Below are 15,551 nucleotides of genomic sequence, written 5' to 3' on the forward strand. Positions count from 1 at the left end.
TTCTTTTGCAGTCTAGTACCACTGATTAATCAATATTAGCGTAGCTTACGCAGGGCCGGATTTATCTGATGGGGGGCCCGGGGCACTTTTAGATCGGGGCCCCCAGCGTAAAAAAGAATTTCTCGCCTACGGCGCGAAATACCACCTCTACGTCTACAGTAGCATTAATCCAGCACTGCACTGCACTGCACTGCACAGCATTTTGCAGAAACTTCAAAGGCTGAAAGAAAAAAATAATAATAACATATAAAATCACATTTTTTCCACGTAGGGGCCCTTCAAAAGTCGGGGGCCCGGGGCACCTGCACCCTCTGCCCCCCCCCCTAAATCCTGGCCTGAGCCTACGGTGCGTAGAGTGTAGACTATTATGTAGGTAGGCTTTCATCAATCTTCTTGATTCAAAGAGTGACCATACAAGTAGCCTACTACGTACCGGTACCGTAGTACCGGTACCGTAGTAACCGGTACCCGGACACATACATAAATTAAAGTAAATATCCGGTCTGCCCAAGCTACAATTTAGATCAATCAACCATAGACTTCCCCACTTTGGGAAAACATCTGTATCCACAGTAATTCAATCAATTTTAATTTAAGGGTGAAAGAAAGCTCAGTTGCTGCTTTTCTGCTTTTACTACAAGCAATATGGTTTGCATCAATTGTTGGCTACAGTAAAAACACATTAGAGAAACCATAATAAAACAAACATACAATTTGACAGTGTTTGGATGCAGGCGGCGTAGACAAGCTGGTGAGACTGTATCCAAACGACTTGGCTATTGCACGTATGACCAACAAATTAACGCCCAAGGGCCAAGGCAGCAAAATCCGTCATTTTTATATTGATTCAACGTCTGGTAAAAATGACGGGGTTCATGTCTGGGGAATGGCCTAGTGGGTTGAAAGTTGAAAGTTACCACAGCAACTCTGAAGCGATAAGCTTGTATAAAACAAAATACAATAAAAGCACAACAAAAATATACTTTTTAAGGATGACACTTCTGCAACAGCGTTTTCTTGCGTGTTCTCGGTTGCAATAGGGTCTGCACGATACTCGAAACGACTTCAGATCATAGCAGTAAAAGCTAGGGGTGCAGAGGGGGAAGTTGCACCTTTGCTAAAAAGAAAAATCGCAAATTTGGGAGAGGAAATGTCCAGTTATTTGAGTAAATTTTAAGTTGATGCATTATTTTAAATATTTTTGCAAAAACAAAATTTGGGCAAAGTTTGTCTGCATCTCCAAAATGCTTTAATCTTCTACGGCTATGTTTCAGATACTATCGGCAGCTGTTTTTACCATTATTCAACTTCTAACAACCTGTCAGACCCTGACTTGGCAGCACAGCAAACCGTTTTTATGCATTGGGCATTCGGGGTAGCAAACCACTTCACAATATCACGTCAGGGGGTGGCAAATTACTTTACAATATCACGAAATATCTCGCTGTTGGCAGCTCAAGGACATGCTCATAAGTGCACGAAACTGGTATTTTAGTTTCCCATTTAAATGTTAAACTATTCGTGATTAGTCTTCAATGATGCTTCCCGAATAAACATTCAATGCATTGGACATCAAACATATATATAAAGTAAGTTTCAAACAAACAGGTAGAAATAAATAAAATACAATAAAAATGATTAATAACGAAAAAACATCATGATATCATTAGATCCTTTAGATATTATAATTAGCACAACTGAAAACACTAAAGGCAAGCTGCAATGATCAGTAATCACACAAAATGCCATTTTAAGACTATTGCCCAGACGTTTAACTGATAGAGCTATGGGCAAAACGGAAAATTGTTTCTCTAGTTTAAATCAAGTAACATTGTGAAGCCATTTTCTTTACAGCTAAACAAGTATAGGCTGCTACAGCTTTTGCACAGTAGGCCATAACTTGACAATTAAACGCAAAAATCAAAGGAGCCAAGCTAAAGCTTGGCACGTTTTACCAACAATTGAGCGAACAAAATATTTGGATTAGTTAAACATTTACGAATTGTTTTTCAGCTTCACACATTGTTTATTTTAAGACGTACAAGCTATTTCTTAAAAAACTTGAAAAAGATTGGCTATAGCTGTTTCTTTTTTCAAGCGTTTGACATTGCACAGGTTTAAATGGAATGCGGTTTAAATGGAATACCTTCTCTTTTTGCTTCTTCGGCTGCAGGACAAAACGGATTTCCAAACCATTCGCCGGGTTGACCAAACAAATATTATAAAAAATATGATGATAAAAATTGTGCCAAGAATATCTCTCAAAATGTTCGTTTCATTGTATTTTTTCTCTTTAGTATTATTTTCAACAATAAAAACTTCAAGAACTTCTTTGTCGCTTCTTTCTTCTAGTTGAGCATAATCTCCATAACTAAGCACAGAGTGAACACTTTCTCCTTTCTTCAGATCTGCAAATGTGATGTCACGATCAGAGTTGGTGTCGTGCACAGATGGTTGTGCATTGTCGATTCCTCTATCAAGGTTGTTGGTGAATATCTGCTGATGTTAAAGTGTTGTCAGTTGACACAAAAAAGTCAGCTTATCCAAAAATCCGTTAACTTCACATTTAGCAACAGAAAGTTAGATCTACACGCAAGCAAAGCTTGAAACCGTTAATTGTTGCAGTTTTTTTCTAAATTGTAAGTTAATAAATGTATCATTAGGACACTGTTCATGTAGATTATGTTCTTTAACTTACTAAGCAATCAACAATTAAGTTCGGGTTATACCGGTACTAAAAGTAATTATCAGTTAAATTAAAATCAACTGAACTTTCAATCAAAATCAACCACAATTTGTTTTTTTTTGCCCAGAATCTGCCCTCACCTACCAGAAGTTACTTTCTGGTAGGCGAGGTTGACCTCGATAAATATTGGTTGGCTGCAAAAAATACCTTTTCTGGAACAAAATTAATGGTGTCATTGTCGATATTCATTCGAGGCTTTTCTTTTTCTTTCGATCGCGTAGTCATGTCAGAACTATCGTGCTCCATAGCTACGATTTTATTGTTATCCATTACATTTAGTTGTTGTAAACTGTTTTTTTCTTTCGGGTCAAGATTATCCTCTATAAAGCTTTCAGTGGCATAGCGATTTCGAATAGAGTCAGCTGTTATTGGATTGATATTGGCAACACTTGCTGTTGTTTCAGACGGTGACTCGTAAAAGTATTGCTTTTCCCTCAGTTTGTTGTGAGGTTTCGTAAACATGTCTTTCTCGACCGCAACAGGATCTTTTAAACTTGTGTCGTCATCAACAACTGTATCCGCTTTCTTTACTACGTCTTCATCAGCTGATTTTAGACTTGCATCACGGAAGGTAGAGTCTAAACTTAGTTTGTTTATATTTGGGTTAGAACTGTTCACAGTTTCTGTGTTGTTTCGTAAGAATTCTGTCGCTTTGTTTCCAGCTTCTTTCTTCGCAAATGTTGGATTTGAAAGTACTGTGCACAGAAACTGTACCAAAACACACAAATGCAAGTTTATCCACATGTTTATAGAAACGTTAACTGTTAGGCTACTTTCTAAACCTATCCGCCAGCAAGTTGCTGGTTTAGTTCCATTCCTGGTTTGAATGTGAGGTTTTGTCTGTAAATATTGCGTTTTTACGAGCAAGCAATTGACATGCAAAAACCGTTGATAGAGCAGAATGCACGATGTAGAAAAACGGTTACGTCAGCAATCACGAAGTACAAAGTGCATTATCTGTCGTTACACAAGACCTGCCACAGTGCCCATAGTCATCGCAGTGAGATTTGTAACTTTATTTGAACAGAGACAAATGTAAAGTCCATTTGATACTTGCACTCACACAGTATCTTATTATTATCGTATGTTTGCGCATTACACTTTGTCACACCTCGCGTGATTTATGTTATTGAGAAAACATTTTGGGCCCCAATCCCCATATAAACGAAAGGCCTGGGTCCACCAAATAAGATACCCTGAAGTTAATAACAAGATATTAGGCTACCTTAACAAAGGAAAAGTATTAGTAGCGTAAGATCATCAACGAAAATATTTTTCTACCAAAATCAAGGAGTGTTTCTAAAAAATTCTAGAATGGATATAAACGTGTGGTACTTTAATAAGACCTTAAATAAATGCGGTGTTTTATTTCTGTTCCGGCATTCTCTGGGAACATCCTGGATTCAAAGGTAGCCTACCTCTTGTTAAAGTTAATGAATAAAGTTTGCAACCATGATGAGTTGACAAACTTTAATTTATTTCTAAATAAAATGTTGCTCAACACGCTATTTTTGCTTGGGTTCGACAAAGGAAACATATTGTCCATGTTCATATGGAGAGATACGAAGGAAATGCTATCCATGCAGGCCTACGTCATGTAGCCTACTGCAGAAAAAATAAGTTTCAAAATGAGAAAATCTATTTCTTTCCCTAGCTGTCATTATGTCAGCAGAAGTATTGTCCACCTGTGATTTTCAACCTTAACTAATGACGTAGCTATCTCATTATGTAGCTGTAACTCAATATTCGTTCACTTCGACTTTCAATTGAGCGAAAGACAGTCAAATGTTCTACTCAGGGGCGTAACTAGCACAAAAATTCGGGGGGTTGGGGCAAATAAGTATTATTGCACATGTTAGCTAAGCCTGCTAACGAGTTACCGAAGACGAAGCACTCACAGGGGGTCTGGGGAGCCTCTCCAACAACATTTTGAAAAAAAATACCTTAAAATTGCGCATTCTGAGAGTAGGCAACTTTCAGCCTAAATCCGTAGTAAAACTTTGTCAAATGATGTTGTAACATGAGGTGAAATGCTTATTCAAAATATTTCGGGGGGGGATAGCAATTGCCTCTTTGTCCCCCATGACTACCCATCTGGTTCTACCAAAGATCTGGACTGTCACGTGATACAATGTAGTATTGTCATCAGACTCATCACACTAAAAAGACGTTTTATCTATCAACAGTAACGCAAAGATGCCTGCATATTTGCTGATTTAAATGCCATAATCCTGTTTAAGCCCAGTCTTATTCGTATTGTAGACTAGATCTAGTAGTTTACACTTTACACGTCACAGCAAACATTTTGGTGATTTTCGTTTGGTGTTCCCCAAAGTTTTGCAAGTACAAAACTATTTCGTAACACAAAAAATGCCACGTCATACAGTTTGCTGTAGAATCACTTCGCGCAAAAACTTATTGATTTGCATAAAAACTACAAGCACTGTTAGCCTACTTCAGCTAGTATCCTCTGCCCAACTCGTGCAAATGTACTGTAAATCGACTTTCAGCTGCTGGGAAACACTCAATATGGTTGTTTGCAAAGTTAACAGGAAAATATCTTGTTCCTGTATTGTTCAAGCCCAGAGCACAGTAGACCGTAGTATGGTATTCAATATATTTTGAATAGTTAACTTTTTGGTTGTTGAATTTAACCATTTTGTGTTTATTTTGTATAGCCTATATTTACATCACTTTACATTTATAGTCGCATAACTGGAGAGCAGTCCTTAACGTGCGCTTGAGCAACTCACGTTAAGGACTGCTCTCCATTCAGCGGCATCTAATGGATGGAATAATTCCCCAGCAACATTACTTCAACAATCGGAAACTTTACTCTGTCAATCTCGGTGACCGGGCCTGCGTCAGTGATTCAAAGCCTCTACAAGTATGCGAAACTGCCTGGATTAAGCTCTGCAAGAAGCTTTCCCAGTCCGAGGATAAAGATTCAATCAATCAATCAATCAATCAACTCACACATTAATTAGCTTATCATACGAGCAACCGAAAGCAACATTTTATTGTTTCTAGCAGCCAGTAGCTACAAAGTTCATCTGATGAATGCGAAAGTATTGTGCGATAATATTCCTAAAGAGTATCCAAGATGTTCTGAATTTAATCTTCACGTAGAATTGTGACGTCACATTTTGAGTCGTTTGGTCATGAATGTGTTTTGAGGGCGACCTTAAACTGTCAAAATCACAAACCTGGGCAGTTTTACAGAACAGATATGGTTGTTTGAAAAAAAATTGTTGCAAAATTTTAATAACTTATCTATTTTTCAGCTTGTTAGATTGACCGGTTGTCTAACTCCAACCAATAATATTATAGGCCTACGCTAAAAAGAAAAAAAGTGAGCCTTCTTCTATTCATCAATTCAACAATATTTTATTAACATCTCAACTCATTAGTGGCCTATGGCCGTAAAGCTATTTTGGTGAAGTACCAAACAAAACTCATGCACAAAATTTCAAATTATTATGTTCTTGTAAAATAAGAAGTTTAATCACAGTTTTTTTTTGATATTTTGAACGCAATTTTTACCAGTATCACCTTGGCTTGTTTGCTGTAGCTAAATAGTAAATTAAACCTGCTTGTCTGCAATCAGACTAAAGCGGAGATTAAACAGAATTATTACATTTAAATCACTAAATATTTGGTATTTTGTTATTGAGTGATAAAGCCTCGGCATTGCGATAATGCTGCGTCTCGCGAGCGAACACACCTTTTCATGCAACATCTCTCGGCCTTTGATGGACGCTGGTTGAAAAACACTTTTGCAAAAGAATAGGCCTACCTTAGTTGATTGTTTTTCTTTCTTTTGTTGCAAATTTCTTGTAGAACTAACGTCTGTAGCATCTCGAAACATGTTTATAAATTTTGTTTTCGTTCAAGGTAAGTTTCAGAAACAAAAAACAATTTGTAGATTTTTGTAATTGTTATTGAAAAAAAAGCAGAGCTTTCGCACCGTTCTGACTTGACGCCCAGTTTTACAAAGCTTACAAAGATGTCTTTGCCATAGTCTCAACCTTTTATGTGTGGACATAAACCTAAACTCACGTAGCCTAAGTTACGCAGAAACAAAATTTTTCCTTTTACTAGCAGCGTTAATTTTTTAGGGCTACTATGAAAGCATTCATGCTGCGAGGCTCATGCAGCCAACCGTATTTTTGTTGTGCTTAGATGGAAACTTCAACAGATGGTTGTAGCATGAATATAAACATAAACAGCTGCAGGACGTAAAGTTTCCTGTGATCTAAAATCCTGATGGGAAAAGCGAAAACTGTTGCGATACCGTACCGAAAATGAAAGGTCTAAAAGGAGTCAACATTTATAAATATCGCATTTGCAAATCTATCAAAGATCAATCGCATTTGACGACTGCAATACGGAGTGGCTGAAACTGATAGATTGCAGCTTATTGTTGAAAGAAACATTTTACTTTCTATGCCATCGACATAGCCAGAGATAGTCGAAACTGTTTTCATAATTTGTCAAACGTCCATTAAATGTCGCCTAATTTAGGCTTTGCTTTGTCTTACTGTTCAGATGGATTTTGAAAACATTTTCTCATTGAGTTTACGATTTTTAGGCTTGTTTATCGGGATTGTTTGAATACCATAACTTTACTGGGTCGTATGTGTTTCTTGAAGCTAGGCCTTTGATCGGAGGGTGACTACTTGAAGATCTTGAATAGTTACTTACTCACTTCGCATTCGCAGCCTCCTGTTGCTGTGATGGTTCTATCACTTTGACTTGTTCCATTGCAATCGTCAACCTATTTTTTGCAGATATGGTGTGTTTGCATGCAGGCCTATATGACTTAGCCTCTACGAATATTTGATGTAACTATTAATTTCTACTACGTAGGCCAACTACAGGTAGCTATCCTAAGAATTAGTCTAAATTTCTTCAGATAGGATAGGCTATAGGCTAAATATAAAAATGTTTAATGGTCATAGGTTCATAGCTATGACAAACCCTGGAAAATATACAAAACTTTACAACTAAATGCATCAAAAACCTTAAGTTGATTATAATAGACCTCTTTCAGTGACTGTTCTATTTACATGTGTATGCATACTTCCTGACTATTTCACATTTCAGCGACAACCTCATCGTGATACAATTACACGGTATTTCGTCCTTTTGCATAGCTTCGGGCAAAATCACCAAATGCACTGTAAGTTGGAAGAACTTTTAAAGCTAGAGTATTATTTACACAAACAAAACGGTGAATGAAAGAGCAATTATGGATTTTTCCATGCCTGGGAGCGCAGAGGTGGGCACCCGCTACTTTTAAAGTAGCGCGCTACCCGCTACCGCTACTTGGACCAAAATAGCGCGCGCTACCGCTACCCGCTACCAATTTACAAAAGTAGCGCGCTACCCGCTACCGCTACTTCTTCCGCTACTTTTGTCTAAAATGACATTAAGTTAGGAAACACAAGTCCCTAATGACGCAAAAATGACCTTGAAAACGAATGTTATCATTTGTTTACACTGTCATTTTAACGTTATAGAAAACACATTCTAAGGGAAATTTATTGTTACGCATCTTTCAAACACACAAGCATTTCAAAATGAGAGTCACTATTAAGTCATGCCCGCTTTGGCTTTAAGCACATCTTTTCTAACAGAGAAAAGTCTCTCCACCGCAGCACTGAAAGAAATGGGGGTGTTGTAGCCTATTTAATGAACAGATGTTTTAACTCGGTATTCGAAAAGCTCAAGGACTTGCTCCTGTCCGAAAAAAAAGGCGTCCACAATTGCTGTTTCCTTCTGCACCGACGTTTCACGGGATGGCTCCAACACACCAAAAAATTCATCCTCGGAGTCGTGACTGGTGTTGGTGTCACTCTTCTAAGTATCAACCTGGCTTGATGTCTCTCGCAACAGTCGAATTACATCTGTCTTGACTTTTTCTCGCAGTGAGTCAACATCATCCGTGGAAACGTAGTGCATAAACTGTAGCCACGACGTCTTGAAGGAGGGATGAAGACATGATGCCATAACGCATTTCATGTCGTTGAAGCACTTGTTGAATCGTTTCTTCACCCCTTCAAGGACTTTCACTCTCAACTCCTCACAGCTCACAAGATCACTGATCTCGGTCAACTTCTTCGCGCAAATTGTAATGGTTCGAAGCAAGACTCCGTAATACGCCTTGGACTCGCCCTGGAGAATGTCTAAAGCCTGGCAGATAGGCTTCATCACACGGAGATATTCGCCGAAGTAGTTGACGTCAGCTAGAAAATAAATGAGCTGTTTAGAAATAAGACAAACTACGTTGTAACTTCAAAGTTGTAAGCAAAACAAACCACACCAAATTGCCCTGTAATGATTTCTTTTAACAAAAACCATCGTGTAAGAAAATTTTATCAGCAACAAATATCTTAGCTAACCATTTGTCAACAGTTTTACTTTAACCAATACGATGAAACCTTATTTTTGGACATCTTAACATAGATGATGACTGACGAGGCAATGCTCGCTGCATGCAGGCCTAGTCTATATTCTATAAACCATATTCAACTTTACTTCTGCTATTATTAAAATTAAAATGAACATTATCGATTTCATACCTTGATTGCAGCATCGCAGCTCCACACCAGAAAACGAGATTCCCAAAAGACCGAAACTTTGTAACCAAACCGATCATATAGGATTATAGGCTATATAATAAGTTATAACTGCTTGACCACGCCAGTGTTGCGAAAAAAACGAGTATTTTTTTACTTTAAATTAAAAAGTAGCGAGTAGCGGGAGTGCGACTGAAAAAAAGTAGCGCCTCTCCCGCTACTGCTACTTTGGAAAAAAATAGCGCCGCTACTGCAGCCGCTACTCCAACTAAAAAGTAGCGCCGCTACCGCTACTTTTACCAAAATAGTAGCGCGCTACTGTCCACCTCTGCCTGGGAGTAATAGTAATCTGTAGCAATTGCACTCTAAAAAAGCTATAGCGTTGCTTTTTGCTAGCTCAGTGGCCGAGTGGTTTCGCCTTCGGCTCTGGTAGCCTACATCGGAGATCGATTCCAGGTCGGGTCAAACCGAAGATTTTAAAAACAGTACCGATTGTGTTCTTTCTTGCATAACGCAGTGAGAATAAGTCGGGTAATAATGTGATGACATCGTAAATTTGATATATAATAAAAAAATGAGCCCTGTAGCTAAAAGACCTCAGCTGTTATAGATCGACAATAAATAAGATCAAGACATTATTATTAGTCTACTCACTGCCGACTTTCAGCAGTAGAGGGAGCCATGGTTAGGCTAGGTCTATACTTTTATCTCAGCATAGCTTTCAACTGTCCATTCAATTTTGAACATTTTAAAAGGGTTGACTTGAAGCACCAGTAAATTACCGGTACCGTAGTTACGTTTCAGATGGCCTTTGATCACTGTGTCTGTGTCATATATAAATCTGGCAGCATACACAAGGCCATGTCTGCTACTCGTAAAATATTCAAATCTTCTCTACGAAAGTGCAAAAGTAACAGAGATCAGCATGAAGCAAATGCCATTGCCAAAGCATGTCATGCAGACTCCTCGTTTAAAACATTTTGGGATAAATTTAGACAGTCTGGATCACAAAGATGTTCATTACTTACCTCTGTCGGAAATGCTGTTGGAAGTAAAAACATTTCGAACATGTGGATATGTCACTTTAATCAATTGCTAAACTCGACTGGTAAAAAAGTTGTGAATGAAGAATTTGTTTCCCAAACAAAAATTGGTCGTTTGCTTTTCACTTTATGGCAGTTTTTTCGTAGTGGTCAAATTATTTGTTTGGGAGAGATTAGGCCTATAAGCGTTTGGCGACAAGAAGCGAGGTTGTGTATACAGAAAGGAGCTGTGTATACTACGAGGTAAGATTTTGCGGCGTACCAGCGACAGAAAGGAGGCCGCGTAAACTGCGAGGTAGGATTTTGCAGTGTTCCATACGGATTGATGTCTGTGACGCCACAATTCTTTGTTTGTTCCCTTACTAAGCTGTCTGTTTTTAGAAATTTCACGTTTTCCTTTTTTGTAAAGGGATTCTTTATTTGTAGATTGTGGTTATATATACTTTTGAGTTGACAGGCATGAAACAGATGATTTTTTGCTCCGTTATTTGAAAACACAAAAAAGAAAGCGAGTGCGGCAAAATTTTTAAAATAAATTTCTCGAACGTAACCCAACATAGACAATTAGGTCTGATGCATTCCCCAATGACGTCATGAAGCGTTTGTTCTTGCAATATAATATTAATACCCCTATCTCCTCCAGTGCTTCTGTTGAAAGACTGCTCTCCCTTGGAAAGGATATTTTGAAGCCAAAGCAAGCTGGACTTGGCGATCAACATTTTGAAATGCTGATGTTTCTGAAAGGAAATTGATGTTGTGTCTCTTCGCTCATTTTAGATACCCGTATAAAAATATTTACACGCCCTACTGCTTATATATAGTTATGTCCTGTGCACAGGCCCGGATTTAGGGGGGCAGAGAGTGCAGTTGCCCCGGGCCCGCCTTTTGAAGGGCCCCCAACGTGGAAAAATGTGATTTTGTGTTATTATTATTATTTTCTCTCAGCCGTTGAAGTTTCTGCAAAATGCCTCCTTTTTCTTTCAAGGTTAATTTTTAGTCACAATTGACGTAAAGGCATTATAGCGGTGTGGGTGACTTTCAAGTTACCTCGTAAAGTTTTGCAAGGGGGTCCCCGATCAAAAAGTGCCCCAGTCCCCCCATCAGTTAATCTCTCTTGGACGTAGTAGGCCTAATAGTTTTTCGCGCCAAAAAACATTTTGCAAGGGGCCCCCCGATCACGAAGGCGTGTTGCCGAAGGCAACACTTCCAGCGGGGGGTATGGGGGGCCTCCCCCAGAAAATTTTGAAAAACATTTCCAATTTGGTGCGCTCTGAGAGCATTTCCAAAACAAAATCTTCGGACTTTCCCAGTCCGAGGATAAAGATTCAATCAATCAATCAAACTGGGACTAGTCTAGAATGTTGGCTGCTTTTTTAGACTGAGCACAAAAACTTATTGTCAATGTCATCTGTAAGCATTTAAGACATGCATTGGACTGGTGCACTAGTAAAGAGCAAATAATTAGCCTATAAATTAAGCTAGTCCATTCGTGAAGAACACAAGTAAATTTGCTCTGAACTTGTGATGTCAGTCTATTGACCCAAAAGAATTTTAAAAACACTTGTGCTGTTTTAGTACTGGTTGGTTAATGTACCCTTTGGAATTGCATGTTTTATTGTAGAATCTATGTTTTTTTTTGGTAAGAGAACCAGCTTTATTTTCAGCGTTCTCAGTAGCCTATAGTTACAAGCGCGAAAATCACTCATGCGTAGAGGCTGTATTCCTTTCGCCCGAAACCAAAAGCAGCCGCTATGAGATACGCATTGACGTCACTGGGAAAGCAACTTTAACCATAACACATCTGATTGGCTAAGCAGCTGGTGTCGTTTTGCAAAACGAGTCAGGATTGGATAAAACGAAGGCGTTTTTTGACGTTTTTCAACGTAGGGAAAGCAATTTTGAAAGTTGATTTCCCTGGAGCCTCAGTGATGGTTTCTGACAAAAGCGTTTGCGTTAATTGGCATTTATAGGCAAGACATGCGGTTTGGTGAGGACTTAGACTACTCACAAGCGTTACGAGTAATTCTAGTCACGAACACAGTAATTTTCAAGTTAAAATAGACTTGATAAAAATAATAAGTTAAACCTAGAATTCAGTCATTATATTTTGCATAGTTTTTGCTCAGGTAAGCACTGCTTTCCTTGCTTTCCCTCACCGATCGCCACTGCTTAAATGATATACATGCCTATCACAATACTAATCAATTTCTGACCTCTGCTGACACAGTTTCTTCTTTGCTTCATAAATTACCATTAAATTGCTCTGTTGATTGTGATAAAATATCTTCTGAGCACATTGCTTATGCAGATTCCAGTATCAGTGTAGCCTATATCTTTCACCATTTTTTAATATGTGCCTTGTTCATGGGTAGCCTATGTGCCAAATGTTTGTCTTAAAACTGAATTAGTTCCCATTGTTAAAAATAAATCTGGTGACGTAAGAGACATCGCAAACTACAGACCTATTGCTCTTGCTATGGTCATTTCTAAACTATTTGAGCATGTTGTACTTTTTTTCATTAATGACTATCTCACAACAAATGATAATCAATTTGGCTTTAAACCTAAGCATAGCACAGATATGTGCATTTTTGTACTTAAGCAAGCTGTGTCTTACTACAGAAAACGTGGAAGTCCTGTTTTTTCTGTATTTTTAGATGCTTCGAAAGCATTTGATAGGGTAAACCACAACCTCCTATTCAAGAAACTAATTCAACGAGGAGTGCCGATATGTCTTGTTCGTCTAATAGTTTATTGGTATACCCATCAGCGGATGTACATATACGCTGGGGTTGTCATTACTCACAGTCTTTTTCTGTCAGCAATGGTGTCAAACAGGGTGGTGTCCTCAGTCCTTACGTATTTGCCGTGTAGCCTACCTATATGGATGATCTATCGACTGTGTTAAGCAAAACCAAGGCAGGCTGTTACATAGGTAATACACTTGTCAATCATCTCATGTTTGCTGATGATATTTGTTGTATTTCTCCAAGTGTAGTCTACATGGTCTACAGAGTATCTTGAATGTGTGTGAAGATTATGCGCTTTCTAACGATGTCATTTTTAACTGCAAAAAGTCATTTGCTATGTACTTCCAAACCAATCACTTAAAGTTAAATTTGAATCCAATTGTACGGCTCAATGGAAGTGAGATCAAATTCGTTGACAGTGTCATATATTTGGGTGTTTTTCTTGACACGGCAATGTGTGACGACAAGGATATAAATCGACAAGTGCGATCAATCTACTGTTCTGCCAACAAATTAAAATCAAAATTTTACAAATGCTCCAGTGATATTAAAAATGTTCTATTCCGTTCATATTGTACTCCAATGTATGTATGTCATCTGAGGGAAAATTATCATCAACGTGACATTAATCGCCTGCGTGTTGCCTTCAATAATGCATTTAGAATTATACACAATTTGCCTAAATACTATAGCGTACGTGAACATCAAGTCTTGTGCAACGTTATAACATTTGATGCATTATACTTCGGAAATTTGTTTTTTCCTTTGTTGGAAGATGCGAAGTATCGTCTAACTCTATTGTTGCCACCTTGATGAGGTCCGATTGCCATCGTATATCAAATTACCATCTTCATTATAATAATTCTATGTATGCTATTACAGTAGAATTCGCCTATAACGGCTTCGTTTATAACGTCAATTCGCCTATTACGTCACATTTTGCTCGGTCCTGGCAGAATTCCTATCTTTTACGTACATTGTAGTTCGGCTACAACAGCATCGCCTATAACGTCAATTCGCATGTAACAGCACTCTTTAGGCCTATTGGTCCCCAGACGTCTTTTGTTCGTTTATAACGTCACTTTAAGCCATCACCTTCACCACGAACGGTCAGTCTTTTAATCCAGTTAGCGCTGCTGCTTGCAAAATGTCTTCTCTTTATTTTGCTACGTCGTTCGCAGCAGGGACTTTAATTAACTGAATTAACTTTTTTCTCGCGTGAAAAACTATCACGTGTAAAAAGCAGCTCTACAGCAGCAGCTGACCTTTAAACAACTCAAAGCAACAGTTGTACGTGCATACTGTATAAACTAGAAGCCGCAGTGTTACACAGTACCATAGCCGTAGGAGATGGGGGGGCAGGGGGGGCGGTCGCTCCCCCGCTGAAAAAAAAACGCCGCAAATTTGGGCAAAATCTGCACTTATTTGGGCAAATCAATCTTATCGTGATGTTTTGACATTTTTCCAGTTTAGAAAGTTTACGTAATTGTTATAATTTATGAGATATATACATTAATATTTCCAATCAATTATGTAAAATGCATTTTCATCTATTTTGAAAATTGCTGCATGTGATACGTATTGCAATTTGGGCAGAATGATAAGTTTCAATTCAACACCTGCAAAAAGTAAAGTGCAAAAGAACATAATTGGCAAGCAAAGTTAAGCTTATTAGTACTGATATTCACCAGCATGTACGTAGGCTGTATTTTTTCACAGGTGAGATTTGTAAGCTTGCTAGGTAGCCTACTAATAACCTACTAATAACCTTAAATGGTTTTTGCTTTTTACTTTATGTCTTACTAATGTAGTTATTTCTAAAATTATATTTGGGCAAAAATGTCCAGTTATTGGGAAAATCAATCTTACCATGAGTTTTCAAAATCTTTCTAGTTTAGAAATTTGTTTATAATGTTGCATTTTGTATGAAATACATTAACATTTTTCTTTAAATGTTAAATGTAGTGTCATCAAATTTGGAACTTTTGTATTTGGTACAGTATATTGCAATTTGGGCAGAATGTTAAGCTTTGATTCAGTACATATCTGCAAAATGTAAATGTAAGAAAATGCAATTAGCAAGCAGAGGTACCGGTAAGCTTATTACTGATGTTCACTAGGATATACACTACATTTCTTCATTGGTGGAATTTTGAAACCTTGCTGGGTAGCCTACTGGTATTCTTATGAGGTTTTTTCCTTCTTTCTCTATATTCTACTATTGTATTTATTTGTAAAAATATTTGGGCAAAAATGTCCAGTTATTGGGAAAATCAATCTTACCATGAGTTTTCAAAATCTTTTTAGTTTAGAAACTTGTTTATAGTGTTGCATTTTGTATGAAATACATTAACATTTTTTCTTTAAATGTTAAATGTAGTGTCATCAGTTTTGGAACTTTTGTATTTGGTGTATTGCAATTTGGGCAGAA

The 15,551-nt window shown here is 37.9% G+C and overlaps 1 protein-coding gene across 2 annotated transcripts; it reads right to left on the reverse strand.

Annotated features, from left to right (window-relative positions):
* Positions 1 to 928: 928 nt before the first annotated feature.
* LOC145774009 (uncharacterized) lies at positions 929 to 3,543 on the reverse strand. 2 transcript variants are annotated; one of them, XM_082585150.1, is made up of 2 exons: positions 2,894 to 3,543; positions 929 to 2,496 (listed from the first exon to the last, which is right to left on the reverse strand). In XM_082585150.1, the coding sequence occupies exons 1-2, from the start codon at positions 3,488 to 3,490 to the stop codon at positions 2,134 to 2,136; spliced, it is 960 nt and encodes a 319-aa protein (XP_082441276.1). In that variant the 5' UTR covers positions 3,491 to 3,543; the 3' UTR covers positions 929 to 2,133. The 2 variants fall into 2 exon arrangements, with proteins under 2 accessions (XP_082441276.1, XP_082441267.1); XM_082585141.1 differs by having other exon boundaries at positions 929 to 2,499.
* Positions 3,544 to 15,551: the final 12,008 nt, after the last annotated feature.

This window comes from Aplidium turbinatum, chromosome 1 (assembly GCF_918807975.1).
Source record: "Aplidium turbinatum chromosome 1, kaAplTurb1.1, whole genome shotgun sequence".
NCBI lineage: Eukaryota > Metazoa > Chordata > Ascidiacea > Aplousobranchia > Polyclinidae > Aplidium > Aplidium turbinatum.

Excerpts from the sequence above, each read along its gene's own strand:
- LOC145774009 (XM_082585141.1), bottom strand. The coding sequence starts at position 3,490 with ATGTGGATAAACTTGCATTTGTGTGTTTTGGTACAGTTTCTGTGCACA. Across the intron at positions 2,500-2,893 it reads TTAATTTTGTTCCAGAAAAG|CAGATATTCACCAACAACCT; the intron begins GTATTTTTTGCA and ends CTTTAACATCAG.